Below are 12,541 nucleotides of genomic sequence, written 5' to 3'. Positions count from 1 at the left end.
TAAGATCATTCAACCACTGAAAATACACTTGATGCTATACAATTAAGATCTGGTTTTTTTGTCACCATTACTACTTGTGTTTCATATTTCCCCAAGTGATATGATATTTTATGTCTCAGGTATGATGAGTTTCAAGGCAAGCAGGAGAGATAGGATGTACTCAGTAAAATTCAGAAAATGCGTAAGATGAATTCTGGAAACCTGAAGCTTCACGAAGTTGCTCTGCATGGGCAAAGCAGCAAATTTATTACAGGCACAAACTTTTCGTGCTCTGCTTTGTGGCTTGTATGAAGGGGCAGATCCTGAGGAATACTCATTTTCTGTTCTGTCATCCAAGAAAAGCAAGCTGTCAAAATGCACTGGGGCAAAGGGAGTTTGGGAGAATCACTGCAATGCCTTTGCTCACATTTTAAATCCTCAGGTCTGGGGCTCAGCACACAGCCAGCTCTAGGGCTGGAAAGAGGCACCAGAGCTCTACCCCACGAATAAAAAGGCGTTGGTTGTGTGGCTTCTGCAGGGTTTTGGTGGGTCAGGACTGGGATATCACTCTCTCCCAGGCTGCAGGTTAAAAGATGAGTGCTTGAACTGTTTTATCCCTACTGTAAAGGGTTCTGGTTTCCAGTCACTCTGGTGGTGGCTGCAGGAGCGGGGATCCCGAGACACAGCCATGTGGCTCCTCCTGGCAGTGTGACATGAAAGGCCAATTTACTCTGGCGTCAGCTGGCTTGCCTCCGTCTCTTCATTTTGCTGGCGTTGCTCCATTTTGTCAGACCCAATTTGTAATTTGCCTTGAACTGAAGCGATACCCTGGAGTCAGGATGTCCTTTTTGTGTAGCTGGCCACTTAGTGACGTGCTATTACATTTTATCTATTGACCCTCTGGCCATGGAGAACATGAAATATTCCTGATTATAGTTACAAAGTGAGTTTGTCTAGCTGCTTGCCCATTTTAGGCACAGGTCTATGCAGGTGAGAGAAGAGCCTGGCTGTTCCTCCTTGTTTTTATTCTGTGAGCACCTCTAAAATCAGGAAGCAGCCCTCGTGGTCTATTAGAGAAAAAACAAACCCAACTGAGCCAAACCCAGCCTGACAGCACTGATCCACTGGCTGCTGTAGAGAGCAGCCACCTGCCCCCAGGTGCTTGTCATTCTGGAGACGTCACTTGCCTTAAAAAGGCACTCAGGGCCACTCCATTCATTTTAAATGCCAAGGGTTATACCTTGAAAAATGCCATCTATATCTTAAGTGTTCATGCTTATCTTTAAATTTCTTAAAATTGATGGGGTTGTCCTACCTGGTTCTGCACGAGGAGTGAAGTGTCACAGCACTCGGGTGCATCTGCTCTGCCTGTTGTAAAATGCTTTATCAAAACATCTATTACTCTGTGCCTCCAGATCCAGCTCTTTGTAAGACAAAGTACATGCATTAAACATAAAACACGTTGTGCACAAATAGGGATACAAATAGCTGTTTCTTTGGTTCATCTGTTGCAGCACTTGCAAGAATCTGCAGGGAACCTCCCGGTAGAAGGGGCTGGAGCACAGTCCCAGAGTGTAGACAAACCAAGCTGGTGGCAGTAAGCTATTTTAGGAGGTAGCAGGAGTGAAAAGTGTCCCTTTGAGGAGGAAAGTGTGGTCCTTAGTGTCCTAAGGAATCTTGTAAGAAGCTATTAAGTAACAGGAGGACTTTGCCACTTTTAAGTGGATTCAAATCAAGCTGTTCAAGTCCTAAACCAGTTCAAAAATAGTTTCAGATGAGTTTGCCTTTGTCCTGGCTTGTTGCTTGTGTGTCCCCTCAGCTTTTCACCATCCACAAAGGGGAAGAGTACTGTCCAGCCAGGGGATTTTTGCAGGGAGTCCAAACTCCAAATATGTGAATTATTCCAGGCACTTCATCTGGTATTTGTGTTCCTATATCTGTAATCCTATATCTGTGTGGACAGACATGGTGTTGTTTTTTTACATAAATACAACTACATCTTGTCCAGTGTAGGAAACTCTCCTGCTGGGCAGCAGGAGGTCCTCAATTTTGTCCTTCTCAGCAGAAAGCCAAAGTTCTTCTTGGATTCCCTAGATCTGTCCAATTTTTGCAAGGTAACTTTTGGCTGACTGGCTGAAACTTCATGATAATGCCCCAGTGAGTGGCCATCACTTGTGCAGTGTGTCTGTGTGACTCTTGGCACTATCCTCACTCGAGGCTGTTCCTCCAAAGTGTGGTTTCTACCAGACTTTCTGCTTGGAAACATTTTAATCCCATTTGAGTGAGCCAGGGCTTTGTGTGCCTGGAAATATTTTTGGTGTTTATCTTGGTTTACCTTCCTGCTGCTTAACTAGTATGCCATTTATCTGGCTGCTTCTTGTGGTGTATCTCTTCCACTTCAGAATCTTCTGGCTTTTCTCTCTGGGTTCAGTAGTGCGGGGTAATATTGCAGTGTACAGCATTTCATAGTCAAAAACGTCCACGTAGCTGATAAGAGGAGTCCTGTCCTTAACATAGCTTTTTACAGGCAGCCTGAAACAATAGATATCCAGATACTGCTGTTTGTGAGCATGCTGGGGAAGCACAAACAGGAGACAAAGTCCCTTTGTGGGGACACAAAGCCTTTCTGCTGAGTTTCCCCATCCCTTTCATTGCAGCCCTCATCATCTGCCTCTCGTGCTCCCGTTCTCTCCAGGAACAGCAGGAAAAATGACCGATTTATGGTGTGCTGGTTTGGAAGGTGGAAGGTGTTCCCTCTCACTTACGAACCTGTTCTGCCATCCTTACCCTTTGGGCCAAGGCCTGGTACAGTCAGAAAGAACAGCCCGAAGGTTTAATTAGTGATCAAGGGGCTTGGTCTTTACCATGGCGCTGGCTCGAGCACTGCAGTGAGCTCGGGAAGGATCCAGCTCTCTGCCCCAAGGCCCCTGAGCAGCCATGGTGCTTAAATCATGCTCTGAACTCCAAATCTGAGAGCTTAAAGACAAAGCCTGGATTTCTCTTTTACTTAAATATTCATGTTCTGTTCTGCAGTATATTTCATAGGTAATCTGGGCTGATGGGTGTTATTTTTAGCCTCCAAGTGTCAGTGGTTCAAGATGACTGGTACTGCCCTCCCTTTCATAACCAGCCCTTCCTTCCCTTTCTCTTCTGCTAGGCTCTGACTTGCCCCAGTGGGATAAGCACCCTTTTCCCCCCATAACCAAAGCTTTGGGTTTCTTCTACTGCCTAAAAACCAGGGCTCAGCAATCCATTTTTCTTTCCGCAGGTGATAGTGGACACCCCAACCAGCCCGGTGACCAGTGGCCTCCCGCTCTTCTTTGTCATCACTGTCACAGCTATCAAACAGGTACGGTGTCAGTGTGGGGAGGAGCAGGTGCTCTTTGGGATATGTAGAGAAAATGATGAACATGTATTTAAATATACTCAGAAGCCACCGTGTGCTGTAGGTTTGGTGCACCCTTCTTAGAGGGTGAGATGTGCACTGGTGCTTTTCAGGAGAGGCTGCATTTTGAGTGTGGTTATTGGTGTCTCCTATTCTGGCAATGTAAAACACCTCTGTGCTGTTGTAAGCGGGCCTTGAGGGTCAGTAAAGCTTTCTGCTGTAGTTCTGGTGTTACTTGAATGTTTTTCCTCTTTTTAGAAGAGCTCTCTGAGTCCTTGCAGAGACGTGCTCCAAATATAGCCCACGCTCTGCTCCCATGCTGGTAGGTGGAAAGGACAGGTTCCGTTCAGCCACTCAGCTAGCCCTGAAAACATGTAGTCCTCATCTCCTTGCAGTGTTAAAAGACCTTTTTCCTCCCATCACAGGCACACATGCCATTTAAAATTTCCTTATTGAATAATAAAAGAAGTTTCTTCTATGAGGGCTGGAAAGGGAGAGCTAGAATAACATCTATCTGCTTCAAATCTCAGTGTTGTATTCTTCCAGTAAAGACTGAAGAGTGTCATCCTGCGTTACCATAGGAAAGAGCTGCAGGCTGCTGAGTGTATTATTCATATTATCAGTCTGTTCTTGCCAGCACTGAGAATAATAGAAATGTGTTACAGTAGTTTAGCTGCTCGTTGCATGCCCCACATATAGATTATTTTTGTGTTATTTTAATCTGTTCTGAATCTGTCAAATATGCATATGAAGTTTTTAAAATAAATTGATTCAGTCTGAGCTACTCTGGTTGATGTTTTGTCAGGCATGAAGGAGGTCTGAGGACTGGTTGCCTTATTCATTGTTTTAACGTGTCCCTCTCATCCTCAGTCCTCCCTTTTCATTAGTTTACTTGCTTTGTTACAAGTTTGTGTTCCTGTGTCTGTGCCTTAGGGGTACGAGGACTGGCTGAGGCACAGAGCTGACAACGAAGTGAACAAAAGCAACGTCTTTGTTGTCGAAAATGCAAAGCAAGTGCGGAAAGAGAGTGAAAAAATCAAGGTAACTGTTAGCAGAGAACTCATGTGTGTTATCACTGAGGCTGATGGGAGCACAGAGGTGTGTGCTGAGGGGGCAGGGGAGGAGGGGTGCACTGGGTTAGAGCTGCCCCAGTGTGCTCACTTTCAGATGAGATGCTCTGAGAGCTGTTCCCAGTTAAGGAGTGAAGCTGCCTTTGATTGCTTTTGAAAAACTGTCTCACAAAAGCTGTACAGGGCTGACAAGTGACAGATCTGTCAGCATTTTACACTTCTCCAGGACAGGCAGTCCTCTTCTATTTCCAACTCTCCCAAGGACACCACGAAAGTACACTTAGCTTTGACGTTAATTTATCACACCACACTTCAGGCAAGTACAGTCTTTCTCCATCAAGATCTAGTAGAGAAATACTTACTAACTGTGCCACGTGGGTGCTCTGAGTCAGTGCGGGCTGCATCGCCCCATCAGGCTGTGGAGTGATGCTAAGGGATCCGTGCACCTCTTGGACCTCAGTTTCCCTTTTAGCCAAAGTGATTTCTTCTAGGCTTTGAGAGAAGCTAAATCATAACCATCTAATAACAACTGAGAGGACTTTTCATGGGACTGTTTCCTGTCTTCTAGGTTGGAGACATAGTAGAAGTAAAGGCAGATGAGACCTTCCCCTGTGACTTGATATTTTTGGCCTCCAGCAGCATTGATGGGACCTGTTATGTCACTACAGCAAGCCTTGATGGCGAGTCCAATTTCAAGGTAACGGGGCTGGGTGGGGCAGCGTGTGGGATACTGGGGTACCTGGAGATGCCACTGCTTGCATGGCGGGGCTGTGCGTACCTGAGGGTGCTGCCCTGGAGCCCATTCCTGCAGCTGCGTGGCTCTTTAACAGCTCTTGCCTCTTGTTGGCTTCCAGTGCGTCAGCAGCGAAGCCCTCGGGGATTGTTTGTGCTCTGTTTTGTCTCCAAGGGCCATTTCTGCTGGCGCTGCCCCAAACTGGATTGCTGTTTATCGATACAGCTTCGCTGCCCATCGCAGGAAGTGTCAGCACTTCCCTGCTCCGGCCACACTCTGTGAGCTCTGGTGCGTCAGGGGAGCAGTGCCTGCAGCTCTCCAGCTCCTTTTCCAGGACCGCCAATGCTCCCATTACTTAACTAAGCATTTCCAGTGAGATTAGGGACTTTTTTGAGGCAGCATGTCTAGACTCATTCGGGGAATTTTTCAGCAGCGTGAGAAAAGCATCGCTTCTGGGATTTTCTCTCCCTTTCCCTGAAGCAAGCAGTGAAATTTAATACTAGTCTTGCCCAGGATGAATATTTTCAGTTTGTTTTCTTTCTTTCTTTCTCTCCTCCCCTCTAAACTAGGGAAAGAAGCAGCAACAAAAAGCTTATATACATCAGAAGACATGAACATTTGGTTGCACTTGTGTGATAAATATTTATACAGATACTAGCAGCTGCAGTAGTAAGACTGGAAGATACTTTAAAATGACATGATTCATTCCAGCACACTCTGAAGTCAGTGGGAATACCACTGTGGATCTGATATGTTTATCTGAGATTTGTGGCTCTTCTCTATGGGCTGCTCTTAATTGGCACTGGACAACCTGTGTAGGTGCTGGTGCACAGTACTGGTTCCACTAGTGAGGAGTTGGAGCTCTGAAGTGGCTTGAGGCTAAAAATAGCTAACCATGTTAAAAGGCTATTGCCTATTTGTGGCAGGTGTATCATATACGTGAGTTCACATTACTTTTGCAGAGTCTGGGCTCTTAGTAACTTGTGAGTCTGGGGATGCAATGCTGAGTTTCTATATCAAGCACTGTGGTGTTTTTTCTTGGTTTGTGGATTCCTGTAGGTGACTGGGAGCTGTCTCCTGTTTCATGACAAGGTGAAGAGGAGTTTGAAGGGGAAGAGGGAATAGAAAAGCCAGCTCTGTTTGGGGGAATAGATCTAACATTACAAACCAGGGTTTGCTGCAAAAGGGGGGTGAGGGAAGCGTGCTTGGGTAATCACCACACCTCATCTGCAGGGATATCTGCTGCCTTCTTGGTGGAGATTTTTCTGGTATTTGGGGCATGTCAGGTTGAAGTATGGGAAAGGTGCCTGATTAAGTGAAACTGGAATAGAACTGTAAAAGAGATTTTGTCAGGGCTCTGTCTTTGAAGCACAAATCTTTGGCCATATGTTAGCTAAAAGAACACGTGTTTTCTAAATACGCTAAAGGATGTAAAGATTGTGGAATTGATTGGGAGGCAGCTTTGAAGTATCACTCGGTAATTGCACAGTGTCTCTGCTGATGGGAGCAATGCAAAACCCCTACAAGGGCTGGGTTTGGTACTGGGCACTGCAGGATTGGTTTTGACTTGTGCTACACAGAAGCTGTGATGTGTGCTGGAGATCCGTGTGTGCTGTCAGTTGGAACAGCCAGGTAGGTCACCAAAGCAGCACAAGGGTGGGGGTTTCCACTGCCATGACTGCAGCGTGTGTCGCGTGGCGGTGCCTCCGGTCTGCGCAGGGAAGGGGATGCAAGCGAGAGGAGTGGAGGAAGCATTTTAATGAATTTGTTTATGAAGGTGGATTGAGGCAGCCCGCCGTGACTTGGAGCTCTGAGTAGGTCCTATAAATAGAGCCTGAAAGGCAGCGAGCAGATCCTTTGTGGGCTTTTCAGTTAATTATGAGAGATGAACCTTTGCAGCAGCAGCTGCTAAAAATAGCTCAGAGTCTGCCAGTGCTCTGCCTGATCCCTGGTGCTGGAGCTGGTGTCTGGTTACTGTCAGGAGCCAGGGCAGGTGGTCCCCAAGAGCCCCTTCTTCATGGGGCACCTGCAGCCTCCCCTCCACCCCAACCAGGGCAAGTCCCCAGGGAAAACCAAGGATGCTCTGCTTTTTGGTGTGTGCCTTACTGAGACACACCCAGCAGCTCCTTGCTACTGTGGTTTCCCTTAAGCTTTAGTGACTTCATTCTTTCACTGAGAGGTGCTTCAGCTGCCTCATGGGAGCATGACAAGGGCTTGGGAGAGCTGCTGGTGCTGACTAGCTTGTGCATGGTGGCATTTTAAGTAATGGGGTATAAAACTTGGGGATGGGATTGTAGCTGGGGCTCGAGGTGACGCTGCCTGTGCTCCTGTGCCCAGACTCACTACGCAGTGCGGGACACCACCGTGCTCTGCACCGACGAAGCCATCGACACCCTCACCGCCACAATCGAGTGTGAACAGCCACAGCCTGACCTCTACAAGTGAGTCTGTCCCTCCTGCATCCCCCCCTGCCTGTCCTGCCCCGCAGCTGCCTGGTGTCATCTCCCTGCAGGCCCCTCAGCACCATTGCTTGGGGGATCTGCAGTTCGGCACAGCAAAGGCCATCTTCTTTTCATCAGAGGCCAAAAGGTGTCTCAAGGCAGTGATAAGCTACTGGGCCTCTTCTGTATGAGGATGGCAAAGTCTTTAAAGCTCAGTGTCTTTGCAGAAAAGCCTCCCTTGTGCAGCACTTGTCATGGTATAATGGTTTTTGTCAGCTCCGCAGTAATAATGGTCCATGCACCTATTTTTAGGCCACTCTACCTCCCAAGTAAAAGGCAATGGGCTGAATGACTTCCAGGAGTAAGTGGTCTGTGTGGTTAAATCCCTTGAGGGAGGTTTGCTGGGGTGTGCTGCAGTCTGTAATGGGAATGTGCTGGGGTGTGTAGGTACCGGGGCACCCCTGAGCATGGGAAATGTGTGGCTTCTCTGTCCTGAGCACAGACGCCCCTCTGAAACATTAAACTCTCAAATTCATTTGTTTCTGTGTTTGCTTCAATTTCCTGTCAATGAATTTTCTTTAGTGTGTTTATAATACAAGTTTCTCATCTTTTTATTACAGATTTGTTGGAAGAATTATCATCTACAGAAGTAACCAAGAGCCCGTAGCCAGGTTGGTCTTGCAGCTGTGTGCTGGCCCTCCTCAGAGGGGTTGGCCATCTACAGAGAATTTCAAGGATCTGAACTTGTGCTGCCATCATTTGGGAATGTGGTGGTTTTTTTTGGTTTTTTTTTTTTTTTTTTTTTTTTTTTTTTTTTGTTTTTGGTTTTTTTTTTGTTTTGTTTTTTTGTTTTTTTGTTTTTTTTTTAACCATTCCAAAGATTTTATTCTAAAAGGAGGCCTCCCTTCTGCCATCCTGTGATTTGTTTGAGCCCCTTTTGGGGAAGCAGTGCAGGACCACCTGGTAATGTCCTGCCCTGCTGATGGGGCACAAATTTACCAGGTAATTACAAAATACTGTCACTCGAAAGTAAGCAAAAACTTAAACATCAATCAGTGTTTCAAGGGGAAAAACAGCAAATAATGTTCATAAGCCATCAAAAACAGTTTGCTCTCACCAGAGCGTTGTTGGATGGGTTTTGTGCTGTGGTGGGTCTGTTCATACCCTAGAAGCAACAGAGGGTTATTAGGGGGTTTCAAAGAGAAATAAAAACACAGATGGGGCTGTCAGCTCTGATGGTGCCGTTGATTGACTGGGCTGGAAGGGACAGGCTTCTGATGACTTTAACGTTGCATTTTTACAAAAGTCCTGGAGCATACTAGATTTGAACATTTTGCACTTGTTCCTCAAAAGCCTTAATGAAAATCCCCCAATAAGAGTGGAACTTGGTACATTGGGGATAGTATTTGTAAAATGAAATGGAAATGTAATTATACAAAGAGAAAAACAAACTCAAACAAGGCCCCATTTAACATACAAATCATGTAATCAGATCCAAGGAACCTTTGTTTATCTTTATTACCTATTTCTGACTCTAATTTATAAAGTAGTTTGAATTACCTTTGAGTGATGCAATGTTATAATTTCTTTTATGTTTAGGTCTTTGGGTCCTGAAAACCTGTTGTTGAAAGGTGCTACCCTCAAAAATACCAAGAAGATTTATGGTAAAGTTATTTTTGTTTATTTATTTAAATAGTTCTGATAAATAATGACAAATGTAGATGTTCACTACTAAATCTGGAGAGGGAACATACCTCTCTACAGCCTGTCTGCCTGGGCTGTAGAGCTCAGTTTTCATGCAAGCTGATGGCAAAGTGGCTGGGGTGAAATCAGGAGGCACTGGTTCTATCTGCAGGGCTGCCCTGCTGTGCAGGTTGTGTTAATACACCAGAGCAAGTTTTCCCTCTTTGCCTGAGACATGATGAGCAAGGAGTTGTTCCCAAATCCTTTGCTGGAAGTGTGCTGGGAGCACAATCTCAGACGCTGGTGATGGAGGGTGACAGCTGTGATGGGAGACTGATGCTGTTCCGGACTGTATGTGATCCATGGGCTCTGGCTCAGTGCTCTGGGATACAGCAATTACATTGCTTAGCAGCCTCAGAGGTTTCTGTAGCTGAGCAGTCCTTGGGCAATGCCTCTTTCTTCAGCTGGGATTGGAGTTTGGTGTAAACACCGATGCCCCTGATGGCCAAGTGCCAGCTGGCTCCCTCCGGGGCTGCGAGTCCCTCATGAGCCCTGCTTTGATACCCTGCAGGAGTTGCAGTCTATACTGGAATGGAAACAAAAATGGCTCTGAACTACCAAGGGAAATCTCAGAAACGGTCTGCAGTAGAAAAGTGAGTATTTGTGTTCAGAAAAAAAATCAGTAAAACCTGCTGGGTTTGGGTTTGTTTTCAATGGATGACTTGTACAGAAATAATCCCCTAATCTGCTGCCTTTTGTTTCAGATGCTCTCTGATTGCATAGAAAAATCTGGGTATTTGATAAAGCATATCTTGCAAGAAGCAGCAAAATTTAGTAGCTTTCTTTCTTTAAAAACAAAATTAAGAAATGTTATATGAACCTGACCCTGAATATCAGCAGTGTCAAAAGCACTTGTTCTGTAATTCCCTTCTTAAAAGTAAGGAAGTCTTGTTCCTGTCTATTTACGTGCTTTTCTGTATAAAAATAGCTGCAAGAATTTTAAAAAAAACCTCTGTTTTTCAGATCTATCAACGCTTTCTTGATAGTGTATTTGTGCATCCTATTGGGCAAGGCCACTGTGTGCACGACTCTGAAATATGTCTGGCAGAGTAATCCATTTAATGATGAGCCTTGGTACAACGAGAAGACTAAAAAAGAGAGAGAGACGTTCAAGGTAAGTGGATTTGTATTTCAGCACCTCCTCCAGCTTTACTCTGTTTTGGTTAATCTGATAGTGCCTGCTGCCTGCCCTGGGAGTCCTGTTTGCTCACACAAAGTGCTGTTGTTTCCTTTGGTCTCTCCTGCTGTTTGTTTCTTTGGGCCTCTCTCATGCTTGTGCAAAGTGATATTTGTGTGGAGCAGGGCAAAGCATAAATAAATACTTTATAATACAGAAATGCAGCTGATTTAACCTGGGTCCTTATCTGAACTCGAGCTATCTTTCAGATTTGAATAGGTAAACTTAAATTGAGGCCATGTCAGCCAGTTTCTTAAACTTGCCGAGACATGGGCAGTCAAGCCTGGGAGAGTGTGAGTGTGCAGAGATCTTTATTTGATGGCTTATTGAGGAGGACTTACAGGGATGTCACTGCATCACTTGCACCCTTGCCACAGCTTGACTGGTCTCAAGCCACCTGCTCCTTTTTTCCAGTTACTTGGGATCAGGATGAGCCTGTAGCAGTGTAAAATTATAGCAGTATAAATTAAGAGGAGTATGCTGAGATGAAACATTGTTTTGGTCCCTGTGAAGCAGTGAGATGTATTCGTGTACCTGGTAGCTCTGCAGAAGGCAGTAAGATTTCCTGTGCCAAAGGAAAATGGGATTTAGCCCTGTATCTTAGCTGCCTTCATTTTCATGTTGTTCTTTTCTATCTAACTTAGAAGAGAAGCTGTCCAGAACCCCTGAGGTGTTGCTGTAAAGTGCCCCTGTGTCCTGACAGCCACAGGCTGCATCTTCTCCTCTTTCCTTTGCAGGTCTTGAGGATGTTCACGGACTTCCTGTCGTTTATGGTCCTCTTCAACTTTATTATCCCCGTCTCCATGTACGTTACAGTAGAGATGCAGAAGTTCTTGGGCTCCTTCTTCATCTCTTGGGACAAGGAGATGTATGATGAAGAAATGCAAGAGGGAGCGTTGGTGAACACCTCGGACCTGAATGAAGAGCTCGGGCAGGTCAGAGCATGCTGTGTTTGCATCTGTTTGGATGCAAATGTGGAGGAAAGTGCCCTCCCTGCCAGGAGCCCTTGTTGTGGCAATCCCCCGCAGTCCCCTCGGGCCAGAACTTCACCCGCTTTGGTGGCACTTTCCATTTAATGTGATTCCACTCGCTCTGCGAAACAGATAAGGTTATAAATAGTGCATGAAAAAGCAGGAATTGGGTCACGCCAATTGTTTCCATATTGGGGAATATCAGGCGCAGCACTCTGCGTGTCAGGGTGATTTGCTTTCACTGCTTCAATTAAAAATTAAAAATCCTCTGTCTCTTTGAGGATTAATGAAAATGTCTGCCCAGTCATCTCCCTGGGTGTGCAGAGCACATGCAGCTGTGCTGCTGCTGCTTTGCTGGGGCACCTAGACAGATCAGTCTTCCCTTTCTGATCTATACTGGGTGTAGTGCCTCCTGCTTTTGATTTTGCTTTAAAAACAATAATAAAAATATACTTGGAGTAGCAATTAGCTAATGGAAATACAGCAGCAAGATGAAAATTCCCCAAAGGAGGCAGCAGACCTGCAGCAGCAGTTCTATAAGCACTAGGGCTATAGGAAAGGACCCAAGAGGGAGGATGAGGGGAAAGTGAAGAGCCTGGATACAGATTTTAAGTCTTCAGAAGCTGCCTCCTGCCACCTATGCAACAGGCTGAAAAGCAGAGGAGCTGCTCCAAGGAGCAAAGTAGCAGAACTGCACAGTGATGTAGTGGGGCACCTGCATCTTTTTTGCAGGGTCATGTTAGGATAGCAGCCAGGTATTCTCCAGCATTGGCACAGATGCACTAAAATGCCCCAGCCTCTGTTTCTGGGGGTTCCTTCCCTGTCCCTTGGGGTTGGGGGTGCAGCAAGGCAGTGCCTGGTGCTTTCAGGTGGAGTACGTGTTCACGGACAAAACCGGGACTCTGACGGAGAACAGCATGGAGTTCATCGAGTGCTGCATCGACGGGCACAAGTACAAAGACTGCATTTCGGAGGTGGATGGCTTCTCCCAGACTGATGGACCCCTAAAATACTATGGCAAAGCTGAAAAGGTAAGAAATGT

General features: G+C 45.9%; 1 protein-coding gene across 10 annotated transcripts in view; it reads left to right on the top strand.

The window, feature by feature from the left end:
• Positions 1-12,541, top strand: part of ATP11C (ATPase phospholipid transporting 11C) — a 55,350-nt gene that overhangs the window by 19,372 nt on the left and 23,437 nt on the right. For all 10 annotated transcript variants that reach the window (XR_007206715.1, XM_048318465.1, XM_048318457.1 and 7 more), the window contains exons 4-13: positions 3,248-3,328; positions 4,298-4,405; positions 5,003-5,131; positions 7,505-7,608; positions 8,229-8,279; positions 9,208-9,272; positions 9,863-9,944; positions 10,315-10,465; positions 11,266-11,463; positions 12,369-12,530. Coding sequence is in view for 9 of the 10 variants with exons in the window: in XM_048318465.1 (XP_048174422.1) it covers positions 3,248-3,328; positions 4,298-4,405; positions 5,003-5,131; positions 7,505-7,608; positions 8,229-8,279; positions 9,208-9,272; positions 9,863-9,944; positions 10,315-10,465; positions 11,266-11,463; positions 12,369-12,530 (1,131 nt within the window). In the remaining variant the exon portion in view is untranslated. The remainder of the gene's footprint in view (positions 1-3,247; positions 3,329-4,297; positions 4,406-5,002; positions 5,132-7,504; positions 7,609-8,228; positions 8,280-9,207; positions 9,273-9,862; positions 9,945-10,314; positions 10,466-11,265; positions 11,464-12,368; positions 12,531-12,541) is intronic.

Source organism: Corvus hawaiiensis, chromosome 14 (assembly GCF_020740725.1).
Source record: "Corvus hawaiiensis isolate bCorHaw1 chromosome 14, bCorHaw1.pri.cur, whole genome shotgun sequence".
Taxonomy (NCBI): Eukaryota; Metazoa; Chordata; class Aves; order Passeriformes; family Corvidae; genus Corvus; species Corvus hawaiiensis.
This window is presented reverse-complemented; position numbering and strand designations above follow the sequence as displayed.